Source organism: Lonchura striata, chromosome 5 (genome assembly GCF_046129695.1).
Source record: "Lonchura striata isolate bLonStr1 chromosome 5, bLonStr1.mat, whole genome shotgun sequence".
Taxonomy (NCBI): domain Eukaryota; kingdom Metazoa; phylum Chordata; class Aves; order Passeriformes; family Estrildidae; genus Lonchura; species Lonchura striata.
This window is the reverse complement of record NC_134607.1, coordinates 48,947,604-48,965,065: the sequence shown is the minus strand read 5'-3', so window position 1 is coordinate 48,965,065 and position 17,462 is coordinate 48,947,604. Positions and strand designations below refer to the sequence as shown.

The following is a 17,462-nucleotide window of genomic DNA, read 5'->3' as shown; positions in this document are numbered from 1 at the left end:
GAGTGGAAGATGTTTTCTTTTATTAAATCTCTAGATATTAACTCCCATAATTTTCAGTGTCTACAGTGATTTGCCAAACCTAAGTAAGGTGCAAAAAACTTTTTACTTGACTACCATGTTATAAAATACATTGATATTAAATTTTGAACAACCTTTCAAAATGTTAAATAGTGTTATATTCAAGAAAGGTGAATGAATTCTAAACAATCTATTACATAAGTCAATATAGCATTCATTTTAACAGAGAATAGATTTATAGTTTTACCTTGTTTTATCTGCTTGAAAAAGTAGCAGGAATGTAAAACACTTTCTTTTTTCTGCACAGAACATATGCAATCATCATTATGTATTTAAAAAAACCCAACCTGCTGATTATAAAATAGTTTAAATAGCCCCAAGTGTCCCTGAAGAGCTACTGTGTGCTGTGTAAAAGCTGAATAATCCTCTACATGTCAGAAGGTGACTCTTCAGCTGTTCAGGATCATGAGCTGATGTACTACCACTTGTAAAAAAAATATTCAAAACACAAGAACATACACTTAGGTAAAGATCATTGTGATGGTCTTGGAATTAATCTGCAAGAACTGACAACACTGAAGCCAATCTATCAAGAATGAGTAAAGAAACCTTAGCTTTTACTTAAATCCAAAACACACAGAACACAGCAAATTCACACCAAAGTAGGTTCAATAGAAATATTAATTTTTTACATCCTATTTGGCTCATTTTTCTTTTACAAAGATAGTCTGGAAAAAAGGAATGTGTTCAAATACACTTTAAATATATACTGAATGCACTATTTATATAACACCAGAAGTGCAGTCTGTGCAAAAGTACTCCAAACCATTATTGCTTGGTGTTCCGAATAAAATACTTAAAGTTATTTATGAAGGCACATTGATAGAAGAAAAGATGTCTCAATCATCTGTGTTTCCTTTAATCAACAAAATAGGGGAATTCACTTTGGCCCCTGTACTTAGAAAAATACTACTTGGATTTTCAAAATCTCCTTTTCTGTAATATTTACTCCTAATATTTACATGGTTGTTTCTTCCCATTCAAGCTCCACATCACCTGCAGAAGAAACAGATATATTAAATTAACCTACCCTTTAAATAAATAATAATTTATGGCAGATAATTATTTTTCACTGAATTTAAAAGATTTTGCATGGAAAATAGTGGGGAGAGCTTGTGCAATGACCATTATTGTGAGGGGGAATAAAGAGCAGCAAAAGGCTACCTATTTATACTTTTGAAACAAAAAATGCATATCAAAGGACTTTTTTGCTGCTTCTTAGTCTGGAAAAGTCACTGCACCTGCTGTGAAAAAATAATTTTGACACAGCCTGTATCTCCTTACCTTCCATGGCATCCAGAGAGTCCATCTTTTGCAGTGCTGAATAATTTACAAAACATAAGGGCTGACTACTTCCTTTGGTTGTCAACAGATCCAATACACATTGATGTAAAAATATATATTGTGCCTGCAAGATTTGAATTTAAAGATGCTTGATTAGAAGAAAAATCTACTTGAAAAACCAGAAACATTTAAATTTTTTTCTGTAACACGTAGAAAATCTCAAAGTAACTGCAGTTTAACTCAGCAATCTCAGTACTTCAGTGACCATGCCATATATGTCTGATCTGATTTCAATTATTATGAAACATAATGCTTTAAATTTGCCAAAACATATTAATCCTAAGATATATAAGTAAGATATATGAAATTAGACTAACCATTACTGAGATTAGTAGACTGCTCCACAATTTTCTGTGAATGTTCATTCTACGAAAAGCCATTTTGCCACAAGATGCAGACTGAAGAAACTGAACCACATGAATGTAATATCTAGATAAGAAAATTTTTCTCTTTCTACCATAGAGGAAACCAGCAGGGTGCACTCAAATGCAGAAGTTCAAGTAAATCTAAACCTATATGTTGTATATATTTGCTCCAATGCTAGGAGCAAATTAACCCAGTATTTTGAGTGATATTTCCCAAGCTGTAGCCTCATTTTTAACATATGATAGCACAAAGAGTGGGCAATTAAAGTTAATTTGATACTTTCAAGGACATAATGTCTGAAAAGAAGAAAACAAAATAAGGCAATGTAAAAATGAGATAAAGGAATGAAAACAGATAGAAATATAATAAATAGATTAAGCATATATTCACATAGGAGAAGTATTGTATATGGAGATGCAGAAAATAAGCCAGGTACATTCAGATTGGAAGAGACCTCTTGAGATCACCTGGTGCAACTACTCTGCTCAAGTTGGGTTAGCTAGAACATTTTGCACCAGGACTTGTTGAGATGGATTTGGAATATCCGCACCAAAATCATACTTACTCTTGACTTTTGAAATACGTAATTTTTTTCACTCAATAATTGCTATTTGTTTCAGAACTGCCATCAATTTGGAATTCAAATATCTCAGATGTATGAGAGAAATTTGCTTACATGGATAAGAGTTACTGTCACAGGTCTTAAATTTCAGAGGAGTTTAGATTGGTTATTCCAGTTCAGAATGCAGCCTCTGAAAGCTCTGTAATCTCTTGCACTCATACAGCTACTTCTGATGATGAAGCAATGAAAATATTTTTGGGTTTGCCAGGGGAGAGTGAAGCAGGCTAACTTGGCTATTTATGTGTAACTAGTTATTTTCTCAGTTAGAAACAATGAGTCTTAACTATTCTCATCCACTGGTTACAGTAACAGATTGTGAGTCTGTTAGCAGAAGGAACATTATTTTGAAGCTATAAACAAGCAAAATACACGTCTGAGAGCAAGCAGCTTTTATTTATTTTACTCGTAGATCTCACAGACAGTTTGACTGAGAGATTTCTATACTGAGTTCTGGGAAGGAATTGCTCCTCTCTTTTATATCTTCTATGCTGATCACATAAAATCTGATTAATAGGCAACTCAACAGTGTTTTATAACAGAACTCTCAGAACAGCTTGACTCTTGAATCCGCCATAAAACTTTACAAGATTGATTCCCTTTGGGCAAGTATTGTTGCTGATCCTACTTTTTCAGTCTTGCAAATATGAGCTAGAAATGACCTGGACAGAGAACATGCTATCTCAGAATTTTGCAGATAGCATACATATGGATACTTGATTTGTTAGGAAATCTGAACTCTGACATTATCATCTTGTATTGCATTTTGGCACACCTTTCCCTAGCCCCTGTCAAAACATTCAAATGAAGAGATACGCAAAAATGATGCATATTTTAAAAACATAAAATAATATTATCACATATCTCACTGTTTAAATATTTTTTTGGGGAGTGTTTCCACTAAATTGCCTTCCAGCCTTTGACTTATTTCTAGATGATTATACTTCTAGTCAAAAAAGTAAAACAAGAACCAAAAAGTATTCCCAGAATTCATCATCACAAGAAAGTACTGGCAATTGTTTATCTGCATCAAAACTTCAAAAGGAAAATTTAGAGCACATGGTATCCAGACTGCACCTTACAAGATACATCATATCAGAATATCACCAGAAGGTCCCATAAAATCTTCTGAAGAAGGATGAACTGCTTCTGACAAACTTTTTATATATTCTGAAATACTTTTTATATATTCTGATGTGATAAGGAATAGTAGAATTTCATTCCAAATGGAGCAAATCTCCTTACATTAAAATCAGTTTAAATTCATCAGTCATGTTGAAGTTCATTCTGAAAGTACTTGTCCATACTGAGAAGTTGGTAAGTCATGCTGTAGACTCAGTTTCAGGCTGCCCTGGGTTAGATCTGGCCAGCAGGAGACTCATGCCAGAAGCTTTGCCCAAATAAAGCTGATTTCCATTTCACTGGGCATTTAGGATCAGCTTAAAATTCTTCTATTATTCCTTTACATATAGTCAGAATTCCAGATACAGCAAAAGGAAGTCTTCCTCACCAGCAGGTCATCACTGACTTATATCCATACAAAATAAATCTGCCAGAAATGTAGTTTTTTTAGACTCAAAACCCAGCATTGATTTTGAACAGTTTGAAATCTGTGATTAAATCCATATCCATATGTACTATTTTATTTAAAGCAATTGAAAAAGAATCAATTAATCAATAACGAGTTCAAGAGTAGATTAATATTTTAAAGTTTGGTGACTATGCCACATATGCATACATGAAAAAATACACTAATGTAGTAGTATATAAAGTAAATATAGTAAAGTAGTAAATAAAATCAAATTAAGTGGAGAATAAGTGAATCTATTTTTAGTATAACAATTTTTCTGCACCCAAAACTTGAAATAAACTTTCTTAGAAACTGAGAAATCATTATTTTAAAAATAAATAGCATTCTTTTCAGCACCTGTCAAGACTTTGCTGGCTAAGTGTACTTAGGTGGATACAGACACTATGCTTCCACAATGCTTGAAATAAATAAAAGCAGGGTTTGGTAGAAAATGTATTATACATCTGATTGTTATGAGTGTTTTCTAGTCTTGTTTTGTAGGTCACTTGAAGAGATGACTAGTTTTTCAACAACAGGAAATCAGAATAGATAAATCTTACCAGGTTTTGTACCATACACATCCTTTCACTTCTTAGCTCAGCTACAAGTCCATAGATATCCACAAAATCGTGATCATTTACATGTTGGGTTAAATGATCAAGTGCAATATAAACACCTGTTCTTCCAACACCAGCACTGCAAACATGATAAACAATACAAAGCTTCTATGTTAATGCTTTCAGTATTTTCTTAGAATATTCTGAATAAATTGTTTATTGTGAAAAGAAAAACGTTTGAAGCAAAACTTAAATTTTTTTTTCAGTATTTACATGTTGTGAATTCCTTTCTGAATTGGATCAAGTGAAATCTGGATTTGAGCCATTTTCTATTTTTGATTTCACATTTTCATAAATTTTGATTTTTCATTTTCATCAGATAAATGAGATATTACTAATTTATATTTTCATGTGTCCCAAACCTTTTTGAGTGGGGAAAAAAGATTGTAAGGCTTTTCTGTGAGTTTTCTAGAGCTCATTAATTGAGAGCAAAAACAATCACAAGATTTTGTGAAATCACACTGGAATTCTGTAATATTTTTGGGATTTGAGACAAAATAACATGGGATCTAGCAAAAAAATGTAAAAGAAAATACTTTTGAAAGGAGGATGAGTATGCAAGACATGCTGGTAGGTAGTTTTATTTCATGGTCTTAGAATGAATAGGATCATTTCCAAATAAGTATCAGACTTCTCTGCTATTGGTGTAATAAATGCAGTGTATATTACTGTAGATAATAAAGAAATATGTAGAAGAACTCTTGAGCTTGCAATATCTAATGAGAAAAAAGTAATGAATGAGTTTTCTGGATATGAGAATACACAGTAATGCTTTATAACCATCAGGAATTTGAGCACAGGTGGAGTATCACACCCATGCTGGCTCCTATACATATCTCCCTTCTGAAAAAGAGAGTCCCCACAGAATATAAATGTTCTAAAAACATGAGCACCATGTTGTTCTCTCCTGTCATAATCTCTCTGGTCCTTGCAGTAGAGGGAAATGTTTATCAAAGACAACAATATTAAATAGCTAAGGTTTTACTACCCTTTGTGGGTGGCACCCATAGGATGCTGAGGGCAAATTAAAAGAACTCCCATGCATGATAAAATGGAAAAGATTTGTAGCATCAATGCCATCTTTTTTCCTTTCACTTATTTCCAGACTCACACCAAGTGAGAATGGGGCAAAGACTCAGTAGCAGACCTATGAGTTCAGACCCCTTTTAATGAGCTTGCCCACTCACTGAGTGGGAACACTGACCTGCACAAAATGCAGGTCACACTCATTGGTTTCTTTAAGACCTAGGCCTCCCCACACACTTACTCTTTCAAACAGAAGTTTAAGGGTGTTAATGAAACCAGTGGAAACTATGACAGCTGAACACCTCTAACCACCAGACCATTTATTTATGAGCCTAAATATAGGTTTTAACTTTTACAGGCATCCAAGTTTGAAATCTGGCCTATGCAAACCCTTATTTCTATTTATCATTCTCTTCAAATAGTTTCTTCCTTATGATATGTGACATGTGCATTTTAAATATATTTTTAATACTTGCTTCTTAAGAAGAACACTAATTATCATAACATAACCAATACATATAATTTGCTATTCCTCTTCTTATGATTAAGGAGGAAAATGAAGAAAAATCCAGCAGTACTTTATGGTAATTTTTGGAGCAATTATTTTCCCTGACATCACCTCAATGAACTTCCATAAACAGAAGAACAGACACTGACATTTTACTTTCTGGAAAGGACTAGAACTGCAATTCTAGGACTATGCTAGAACTGCATATCTGTGCACTCAGTCTCTGTGGTTGTTCTGGCAACTTCCCTGTGCATTATTATGGACTTGAGATTCAAAGCTACCGAACGATGACTTGGTGAATATACCCACCTGCAGTGAACCACCATTGGTGTGTTATCATGTGCTCGACTTGCACGGATAAGTTTTACAAAATGGATAATTGGTGCAGTAGTTTCAGGGACTCCATGTTCTGGCCAAGAAGTGAAGTTACACTGGCGCACCATCATGCAGTCTCCATGCTGAAAAATACATAGTAATGCAGTTTTTACAGAAGAAATGCTACAGAAGGTTCATGTAACCTTATCAGTAATTTCATGTAAAAAAATGAAGTTAGGATAGCATAATAATTATAAGATTACTGACATGAAGAGATAATTTGCTGCGCATAGAACTTCTGACACTTTTTTTGAGGGATGGCATCCAGTCTGTGTTTCAGGAAGTATTAGTGATCAATAGTGATTCTTCATTTGAATTAAGATGTCATATAATATGTATATCTATATATCTATAATTTGTAGATTGCAGGTTGAAGTTTCTATTGCTCATTTAGAAATTTAGTGAGCTGGGATGACAAATTTGTTCAGGAAAAAGCATGAAAAAACACTCTAAGTCTGATCTAATGTAGTAAAGGCAAACACACACACACTGGGTGAACAGAGATATATATTCTTTCATGTTCTTTATGTCAGAGCAGCAGCAACAGTAACCTCAAAAAAGAGGTTATGATCTAATACTGAGATTACTTTTGAAGGACACAAAAATGAAAGAATAGGATAATGCCAAAGGCATGTCTACATCAATATGCTCTTTCCAACAGTAGTCAAGAAAAATTGTTAGGGAACATTATAAAACATGACAACAATGTAGCTGTAGTTCCCCAGAATATCCTTTCCATTCTTAATAGTTTGTGCCTTGTGAACTGCCTCAGTGAAAGACAGTAAATGGAAATTTAATAGTACTCATCAGTATTTTCTTCTACTAATTTATATAGATTTTTTGAATCCCTGTAAGTTTTTAGCCTTCACAATATCCTGCAGCAAGGAGTACCACAGTTTAATCAACTGTTGTGCAATGAACCAGTTTCTATTTATTCAAATTGCTTTTGAACAAATCACTTGCTTCTTTCATGTTGCAAGAAATACTGAACATCAGTGAACAATTATGTATAGCAACTACTTTGTAGTTGTACTATTATTTTTAAACTGATTAACACAAAAATGGAAGAGAAATTCACAATGGCAATGATTTGAGTTGTTTGCTTCACTATGTTTTTTATCTTCACTGGAAGATCATCACCATTCACCCTCTTGTGAATGGATGTACAGCCTTAAAACCAGCAATACAACACATTTAATGACATGCTTATAAAGGGCATAGCATTTTGTGCAGGGTAGTTTGGCTACAGTATATGAATCACCTAGTCAATTCAGATTATCTTCTTTTTAGCCTCACCCTGGTTAACACAAGTGACTTGGCATTTCACTATAATCCATTTTTATTCTAAATAGTCCTTTTTCCAGTCTTGTTTCTCTATGTTCTATTTTTAGCAGAAAAAAAAGGTTTATCTTCTCTCAATCATTTTTAAATGTTCAGTTCCCCTGTACTATGTGCACAACATATCCCTGTGGGGCGACTGCTGAGACCAGCCCCTACCTGCTGTGTGCCCTTTCTCATATGCACATGCCACAGGATAGTAATGCCTGCATTAGCATGGCCAATTTCAGGTCCTAGGATATGGCTGCACTACATACAACACAAGTAAATTTTGGGATTGCCAAAGAAAGGTGACTTAATTTTGGATCTTTATTCCCAGATTGCTTTTTGAGCCCACCTGCTGTTTCGAGTCATCCAATGCATGGAAACTGTAGTTGTGGGTCATGACAAAGGTGCAGAGCTCTGCTGTACCCCTATTCCTCCTTCCCAGCACAAAGAGTAGGAGTAATACTGATGATTCTCATTCATATTGGGTGAATCTCCTGGGGGTGGAGGCCAGTGGCGGGTGGTACAATGCAAAACAGCTGCACCAGAGAATCTTGCCCTTTTATCTGAGAGGCATCCATTCAAAGGGATTTGTCTGATCCCAGAATGGTTAGAATTACTCCTTTCTAGAATAGACACCAATGTGTCCAAGTAGAAACTTCACCTCCCACCAGACCAGAAGTTCAGTAAGCTTAATAGGCCCTTGATAGCATATTGAGCTCTTTGTGACTAAAATTCTCAGGCAATAAAACATGAATGAAAATAAAACACCGGACAATCAGGCAGTACAATGCATATGCACGAAAAGATTAAAAGAAGAATATTGAGAGAGTAGTTGGGTGGGATATAGCATATCTGATGTTCTTTTGGGTGTTGGATGAATTTTTTTCGATCAACTTCCAGTGCTGGCTTACCCTTTCAATTTTTAGGTCTCTGATGGTCCAGTCTATTTGAGTATCTTCCATCAATTTAGTAATCACTATATCCCCAAACACAGTCACTGGTTTATTATCTTCTGGCCAGTACTGATGACATCTTATCTGCAGGGAGATGACTACTAATTAATTAACAATTATCATGTTATAATCTGGACAGAAACTACATACAGCATGTCCAATTATATCAAATACTTTTAATTGGTTCACTGGTAACTTACACGTCCTTTTTCAAAGCATTGTGTGAGCATCACAAGTGTTTTAGCTCTTGTCTCCCACACCATTCTCCAGAAATCACCCACTGTTCCTGGTAATGGTCCCTGAGTTGCAATAAACTCATTTGGACATAAGTAGCCCTGAGAAAGAGAAAATGTTTAATACACAATGGTTTGCAAGGAAATAAAAGCATTTGCATGTGCCTCATAGTTGTGCCTGTATCTGCCATGACTAAGGCTAAAACCTTGTCAGACATACTGAGCAAATTGGCAAATGCCTAAATAGTTGCTGCATGGCAAGCTGCCTTGGAAAACTAAGAAAGAAATGGATTTTTTTTGGTAGTCCAGTTATGAACCAATTATTCTACTAAAATATGAGAAGTGTCATGGTAATAGAAATGCATTTAGCAGAGATATTACAGGGACATCAGGTCATCATAGTCCATTTAAAAGAATCTAAGCCTTCATATTATACTTACTGCAGATCCAGCTAGAGGCCACCAAAAACTAAATCAAGAGATGCCCAGCAGAGGAGAATCAAATAGTGCTAAGAAGCAGTAGAGCCAGGGAAACAAATAAGGAGCAGTCTGAGAGCCAGTGCAAGTAATACACACAGTAATGGCCTTGTTCTTTGGTGATTGTCTGAGATCTGCTGTAACCTGGGGCTGAAGCTCATTGAAATAAATGATCTCCAATTAAAGGTTTTCAAGAAACCTACTGAATGTGTTGACTTTTATTTTAGTGTTGGCTTTTGCTCTTTGGTTAATTTATAAATTGGTGTAAAACTCGGGAAGAAGGAAATTTCTTGAAAAAATCTATAGATGCTCTGAGTGCATCGTTTCACATGGATCTGGTTCCTCATAGAAAAGAAGTACACCTACAGGAACTATTATGTACTACAGAAAGTCTAAAATAACAACAATAGCAATAATAGCAATAAATTTATGCCACAGATCTAGCAGTTTATAATATCACAGAGTTCTGCTTATTGCTCAAAACAACAGACACAGTGGTTTATAGCACCACCAAAGCTTCTTGTTGGAATTATAGCCCTATAATTCACAGCTGCCTGTTACTTACTCCATGTATAATATAAAGAACAGGTGGCAGTGGGAAACTACGTTAATCCTCCTTAGTTTAAGAGCGAGGTGAGAAACTATAATTCAGGGATGCAAAGCTCACAGATCAGTCGCTTTAACCAATGAAAGCCAAAGTAGCAGCAGAATTCCCATTTGTTGAAACTATGTACAAGACTTCTCTTTTCCTTTCTTTACAAGTGTGCATATGTAAACAGGCCTAGCTAATCAGGTATGTAAATACACATACATATTGCATGTTTACAGCTATAAGCATTTATATATTTATATATCTACAAACATAGAAAGTGAGAGCAGATAAAGGGCAAAACTTTAGCCTTGAGAAACTGTAACACTGGAATTGTCTATTCACTGATGAATGGTCATCCCAAATGTATGCACACAAGCAAAACCTCAGCAGGGAACACTGTAGCTGGCATTTGCTGCAGCCTTTTGGAAGTTGCTGTTAGTGTTCTCTAAGACTCTGCCTGTCAGTGACAGGAAGGGTAAAGACTAGACCATGCTCCAAGATGCCTCTGCTTTCCTTCTCGTCGTTCTGTGTAGTCCCAGCATCATGGGGCATGGTTCTTCCTATCTGCAAACTCTCACAACAAAGACATCGTGGGAATAAATACCATTTGCTCATAAGAGAGGAAGATTCTCTCAGCTGTACTGCTTATTCTCTGCAATGTCTTAGTTACCTGCAAACAACTATTTCTACTTTCCTTTGTGTCATCTGTTTTGACTACACTCTGCATGTCTTGCTACATGTTTGGAAAGTATTTAATATAAATCAAATGTTGAACTCATGTGAGATCACTGCGAGAAGAGATTAGATGCATAACTATAATTCACACTTTGAACAGGACAAAAATAAGATTAAAATATAAATGAAGAACTTACTCAGAGCATACAATAAGAAAATGGGAAAGTCTGGGAAGAAAGATGAGGATGAAAAATATAGTGTTCCCTTTCCTCTTCAAGAAGCCTACTTTTATTTTCCTCCATCATAACTTTCACAGAATAAGAAGGAGCATCCCAAAACTGTTAGCCATTTCTATGAAAGTTTTCAGTTCAGTTATCTCTGCATTGTCCTATTAATATACAACAACTTTGACTCCTGAATCAAGAGACCAAATAACACCTATCTAAACAATTTACATCAGTGGGAGCTCCACTGTTGCCATTTACGAAAATGGTATGAGATAATTTATACAAAGCAACTTGCTGGACACAGTTTTAATTATTTTTGGAAATAATTTCTTAGCAATTAAAATGGCATATATATTTTTTTAACTTGCCATCTTTAGTACCACAGGAGTCACTTGAACAAAGTCATGGCAACAGTGGCTATAGTGAATGAAAGAAAAATTAGAATCCTGATTTTGTCACTCTTCTACCAGAAAACAAATACAGTAAAAATGTGAGAGACTTTCTACTTACAGACACATAGCTGGCATTAATATAATCAGATCCAGGAATACCAGCATCAGGCATCAGCTTTACTCTGTTGTTATTATCTATCATGGAAGTAAAGTCTAGTTAACTAAAATATTGGTTCAAAAACCATGAAGCATGTAAAAAGTGTACCTGGAGTGCTAACAAATAAAAAATACTGTTATTAACAATAGCAATATTTAATGAGTAGAACACTAAATACAAAGGTAATTTAACCTTTTTTCATTACTTTATGGTCTTTCTTCAATGTTCCAGACATGTTGTAGAAAATACTTTTTTATTTAAGTGGTGAATGAGCTAAAACTTCCAATTTTATGTATACATGGGAGGATTCTGTACCTAAAAGGAGCCTGTGTACTTCAAGCTATGCTGTCCTAGCACACACATCTTCTGTGTGAATCAAAGGGCAGGGTCAGGGATCTGATATTTTTTTAAATATACTTGCTGCCCAGGTCACTGAGACAGATTCTGGCACTTACATACATATATATACACACACACACACACACACATATATATATATATATATTTTTTTTTTTTTTTAACATAAGGTTAAGTCATTATTAAAAAAAAAAAGTTAGGGTTTCTGATTTGGTCCCACAGTACACATACAGAAATTACAAAATCCAATAAACATAACATGTGTGTAACACCAGAATTTTGATGTTTGGTCTTCAACTCTAGAAAAGAACAATAGAACACAAAGTTAAATATTTATGAAACGTATCTGTTTATGTCTTACTGTCTGTGATGAAGATAAATTTTTAGTGACTGTGACTTAGAATATGTCTTGAACAAGGTAGTAGATAGCAGGAACAGCTGCTCTGAAAAGTTAATAGCACAGAATGTAGCATTATTAACCAAGGAATGCTATGCACTCCATCTCACATCACAGCTAATGCCTAAAATAATAATGACATTTCTTGTCTTATTAACTGAAAAATGAAGCAGTGTTGAGTATAGAGAGACAGACTCCTGTCTCCTGTGATAATATCTAGCCTGGGCTTCTAAGTTATCATACAGTCACTCTGATCTTCTGTGGAACCTTTGTAGCACATGTACACATATCCACAAGAAAGCATATCCAGACTCCTGAGGTAGCTGAATGCACAAACATGTGGATTTTATATGTTTAAAAAATTACTTCTTACTAAAGGGGGGAAAAAAACAACGAGGAAGAATTTTAAAGAGTTTGCTACATGGCTTGAATTACAAAGACAAGAAACTGTTGAGGCTACAGTTTCTTGCACCTGCATATTAAGCTTGTGAGAGCAAGTTAAAAGCTACTTGCAAATAAAACTGTCTTTAAAAAAACCCCACAAAGTAAAGATGGATTACTTGACAGAAAATGATTTCATAATGTGGACATGATTGTACTGCTATTTCAAAGACAGATCAAACAAAAATACACTTGCATTCTGAATATCTGTTACACTATTGAAAGTAAAGAGCAAAATGAAAGAGTTGGCCAGTAAATACACATACATGGCTTTATGTTTGGGAAACGATTCTTAGACCTGTTCCAAGGCAGATCAGCATCTGTTGAAGCAAGGTCTTCAAGAAACTTGGGAAGCTCCTGCAAAGGGATAAATGTTTGTTGGAAAACTTTTCCATTTGAATTTAAAATATGACACAATCATCCAGTAAGAGGAAAAATTCTACAGTTTTGAAACAGTGCATTTCTAAGAACAGCTGGAAGCACTACAGAGCTGCCCACCTCACTGTCAACACGCGTTAAATCAGCAATGTTAGATGCAGTACTGCAGACAATGCTGTCAACTTGAACAATTAAGCTTACATGAACTTTCACCTTTAAAAGCCTGGATAAAGTGAGTCTATCACCTTTTGTAATTTTCTGATTTTTTTCATGAAGTCACATGCTTGGTTACCATGCCCTACTGAGTCAGATTTAGTCTTGAATAATGCCTTTTCCTGACTCCTCTAGCTTGGAGAGTTTGTGGTACAGCATGAGAACTGATGAGAATTTAATTAAGTTGAGACAACTGGCAATTAGTTATTGTTCATGAGACTGTTTGTGAAAGGGGTGGGAAGAGTTATTTTGGGTTGTACTGCAGCTTCATAACTGGCCATTTGTTCTGTTACTGGAGGCCAGAGATGGATAAATCATTCATCCTGAGGAACTTATTTGATGGGGATGTTTGTGTGCATAAACAGGTATAATTTACAAAGTTGATTAAAAGAGTTAACTTCAGAACTTGCTAATGGAGAAAATGTGTTAAAGTGATGACCTTGGTGTTAAGATGCAGAAAATCCAGAATTCTAAATACATTGTTAACTTCAATAGAATTTTGTTTTGTTTGACAAATGTTATACGCAAGTCAGTTTTTTATACATATCTATTTAAGATATAAATTGAGGCCTATTTTTTGCTTTGAATGATTGCAATACAAAATTTTGCTGAAATCCATTCAAAATTGTCCTTTAATATTAGTGGTTACTGTATGCATGGGCTACTTCCAAAAGCTGGGAAATCTTGCTATAAGGCTCAATTATTAAGTATGCCCTTTTGCTGAGATATTTGAGACAGTCTGTATTTTATGAATAAAATTTAATGGGAATCTTGTAGCAAATAAATAAATAAATAAATTAGAGGCAATGAAAAACGGAAAACCAGGATGTTTTATTTCAGTCCATTTCTTTAATTGTTAATTCAAATATTTTGGTCAGCCTGGTGTGTAAAACACAGTTAAAGGTGGAGATGTTGAAATTCCTTTATTCAGAAAGCTGAAACTCTCACAAAATTTCTGTCATTGAATATTTTCATGAAGGAAAGGCATACGCGAAATTCCTATTCTGAATTTTGCAAGTGTTTTGGGCCTTGTCATGGAAGCTTTAACTTTCCTCATTTGCCTCACTCCTCTGAGTTTTAGCTTGCCAGTTAACTACTGTAGAAGTAGCACCATTATACAGCACTTTGTAGGAGAGAGGAGATAGAGAAGCAGATCTTGTTATTTTCATAATGATGCTTCCCTAATTGAACAAGTGCTCAAAAGCCTCATACCAATTCTCTGCATTAGTAGGGATTTCAGTCTTGTCTATTATTTTTGTATTTGGGGAAAGAATATTTGCGTTCCCAGACTCAGTAACAACTTGTCACAGAAATCATGTTTCTTTGCAAAGTCATAAAACTTTGAAATAAAAAGTTTGCCTTTTGTTTATTGTAGTACATTTGTGACACTGGTGACCCTTTGAAGGATTTCATTTTTTTACTCATGAGCAGAACTTATCATAAATTAAGTATTATGCAAGTATTTCTGTTTCAGTAATTTACCAGTTACTAGAAAAGCATAAATTCCCAAATATATTGAGAGATGCAGGAATCAGCTGGAAAGCTGGAAGTTTGAATAGCAGTGAGGTGGTGCCTGTCATCAGTAACTTTGGCTCCCTATGGTTTCTTTAAACCTGTCTTTTCTGACAAGAAATGGATCCAGAACCATTCTGAGGTCCAGATTTCCTTCTCATCACATTTACACACAGGTCTGGTTCACATATGACCAAGATTGACCCCGGAAGATGCCCTGGCACTGCAGTTTGGTCAGTCAAGCAAATTAGACAAAACCTGGAACGTCCATAGATTACAAGAGTAAGTGAAATGGAAAGACTCACCTTTATGCTTGAAAACTACAAACAATATTTGCTGTCTACAAACTGCCTACTGCAAATTATCCGTAGACTACTTTACCTACCAAAGCATATCTTGGAATTGTCCAGGAAGACTGCTGGGTGAAACAATCCAAATCCAACACAGGGAATATACTAGCAGTTTATTAGTGTAAATTATCATGGTCTCATATTCCATTCCCAGTAAACTTGAATTTACTCGTCCAGAGACAGACTGAGAACCCAAGCAAGCTCAGCACTGTGCTTTTCATAGAACCATAGAAAAATTTGAGTTGGAAGGGACATTAACATAATAGTCCAACCCCATATTGCCATGGGCAAGGACATCTTCCACCAGACCTGGCTGCTCAAAGCCCCATCCAATCTGGCCTTGGACACTTCTTGGGATAGGGTATTCACAGCTTCTGTGAGAAATTTGTTCCAGTTTCACCACTTACTTGTGTGCTTCAGATATGGGTTTACATCATGTTCAAGGGTTTGTATCTTAAGCTAATCTTTCCTATACACATTGCAGGACCCTCAAGTCATTTGTGTAAAAGTAGAACAATGCATGTGGATAAAACCAATGCAGATCACGAGGTCTGCTTGTTTATTGCATGCATTGCCTGCTCCTGAGCATTGTCATTACCGATGTCATTTCAAGTGCACTGCCAATCCTATTGTTTATATATTAAAACCTGTGCTACAAATATCATAGATACACTCAGATTGAGGGACTGAACCTATCTTGAAATTCTGCCTGCCCTTGAACAAGTCATCTGGGAAGATATCACTACACTCCGAAACATGAAAGCTGAAGCTCAGAGAGAAAAAAGACTGAAAACCTAAATGACATATAAAACTGTCTATTATAGGTTGACTATATAAATTATTTGAAGGAGACCTCAGCTTCTTGCATTTCTCTAGATCTTAAGCAGATTGCAAAGATTTTGGTTTGAGAAAACACTATTGTTTAAGATTTAAGATGTTACAATGTTGTAAGGCATAGCTAAAGTGGGTCACACCTAAAGAAAGTAACACTAGAGAGTAGTAGTTTCTAGTAATGAATGTTAATATGTGAAAGTGTTATTGATATTAAAACTTTTCATCTGTTCAGTCATGCATAATGTAACTATAATCATTTTTTGCTCAAGTGAAATAACACTTCTATTTTTTTATTGCTCTGAAAATTTTATGGTGCTTTTTATTATTAAATCCAGACCAATTTTACCTAATGAGCATAACAAAAAACCTGTAGGAAATACCATTAATATTTATACACTTTTATTAATCTTTCCTTGGAAACTAAATATTATAATCTAGCGGAAGAAAGCCAATTGTTAAGTCTCCATTTTTGTTAATCCAACTGGTAAATGATTCATGGTAAATCTATAAATCCAAAATAATAAAGTCACTGGACACTGACAAATTATTTTTGGGCAAACAACTGTATGTGTTAAGAAAGATAATGATGATAAAGATTCTGAAATAACAAGAAGTTATTGTTGAGAAAAAATAGATAACCTTAAAATATTACTTAATGAAAATAGTGAAAACTTTCAGATTTAAATTTGAAACTATACATATATTGTATTATCTGTAATGTATATTTTGAGAATGAGGCCCCTTTCAGAAAGAAGGACAGGCTTGCTATTTTCATGTGCTCACATAAGGAAATGGAGGCTATTCATATGGAAGTTATTCTAAAGGGCATAAGAAATATGCCTGATTACTTGTAGAGGAACAAAAACCAAAGTACCATTACAAACCTTTGATTTTCTGGACCAAAATATATGAAAGAAAAACATTCCTGAGTTTCATGGCAGTAAGACAGAGGCTTGAAAATTTTACAGAATGAACATTAACGCTGCTTTTGGAGTCATCACCACTCAGAAAAACAAACATATTTATAGCAGTTAAATATACATTATATGTATATTTATATGTATATGTACATGTACATGTATATGTATATGTGTATGTGTATGTATATGTATGCATATTATATGTGTATGTATATGTATATGTATATGTATATGTATATGTATATGTATATGTATATGTATATGTGTATATGCTAGAAAACTCTAAATATCTTGTTCTTAGGTAACTTACATATGCGACACTAGATACGTTAAAACATAAATATGGTGGTCTTGAAATGTTGGAGACTAAAGAAGATCATCTTTGGCTGACACTAAGGTGAATAATTCTGACTAGGTTGTAGTATAGGCTGCAGAATCCAAATCAGTGTACTGTTACTTTCTAAACAATCAACCTGGTAATTGGGTATTGATTATCAAGGCCAGAGTTCTTCATGGCCTTGCTTGC

General features: G+C 34.8%; 1 protein-coding gene across 1 annotated transcript in view; it reads right to left on the bottom strand.

The window, feature by feature from the left end:
• Positions 1-611: 611 nt before the first annotated feature.
• The window catches only part of PTPRQ (protein tyrosine phosphatase receptor type Q), a 124,179-nt gene continuing 107,328 nt past the window's right edge, over positions 612-17,462 (bottom strand). Inside the window, exons 56-63 of the mRNA XM_077783541.1 lie at positions 12,996-13,086; positions 11,496-11,572; positions 8,983-9,117; positions 8,741-8,866; positions 6,438-6,586; positions 4,538-4,673; positions 1,363-1,486; positions 612-1,074 (exon numbers count right to left, since the gene is read on the bottom strand). Coding sequence (XP_077639667.1) covers positions 1,037-1,074; positions 1,363-1,486; positions 4,538-4,673; positions 6,438-6,586; positions 8,741-8,866; positions 8,983-9,117; positions 11,496-11,572; positions 12,996-13,086 — 876 coding nt within the window. The 3' untranslated portion in view covers positions 612-1,036. The remainder of the gene's footprint in view (positions 1,075-1,362; positions 1,487-4,537; positions 4,674-6,437; positions 6,587-8,740; positions 8,867-8,982; positions 9,118-11,495; positions 11,573-12,995; positions 13,087-17,462) is intronic.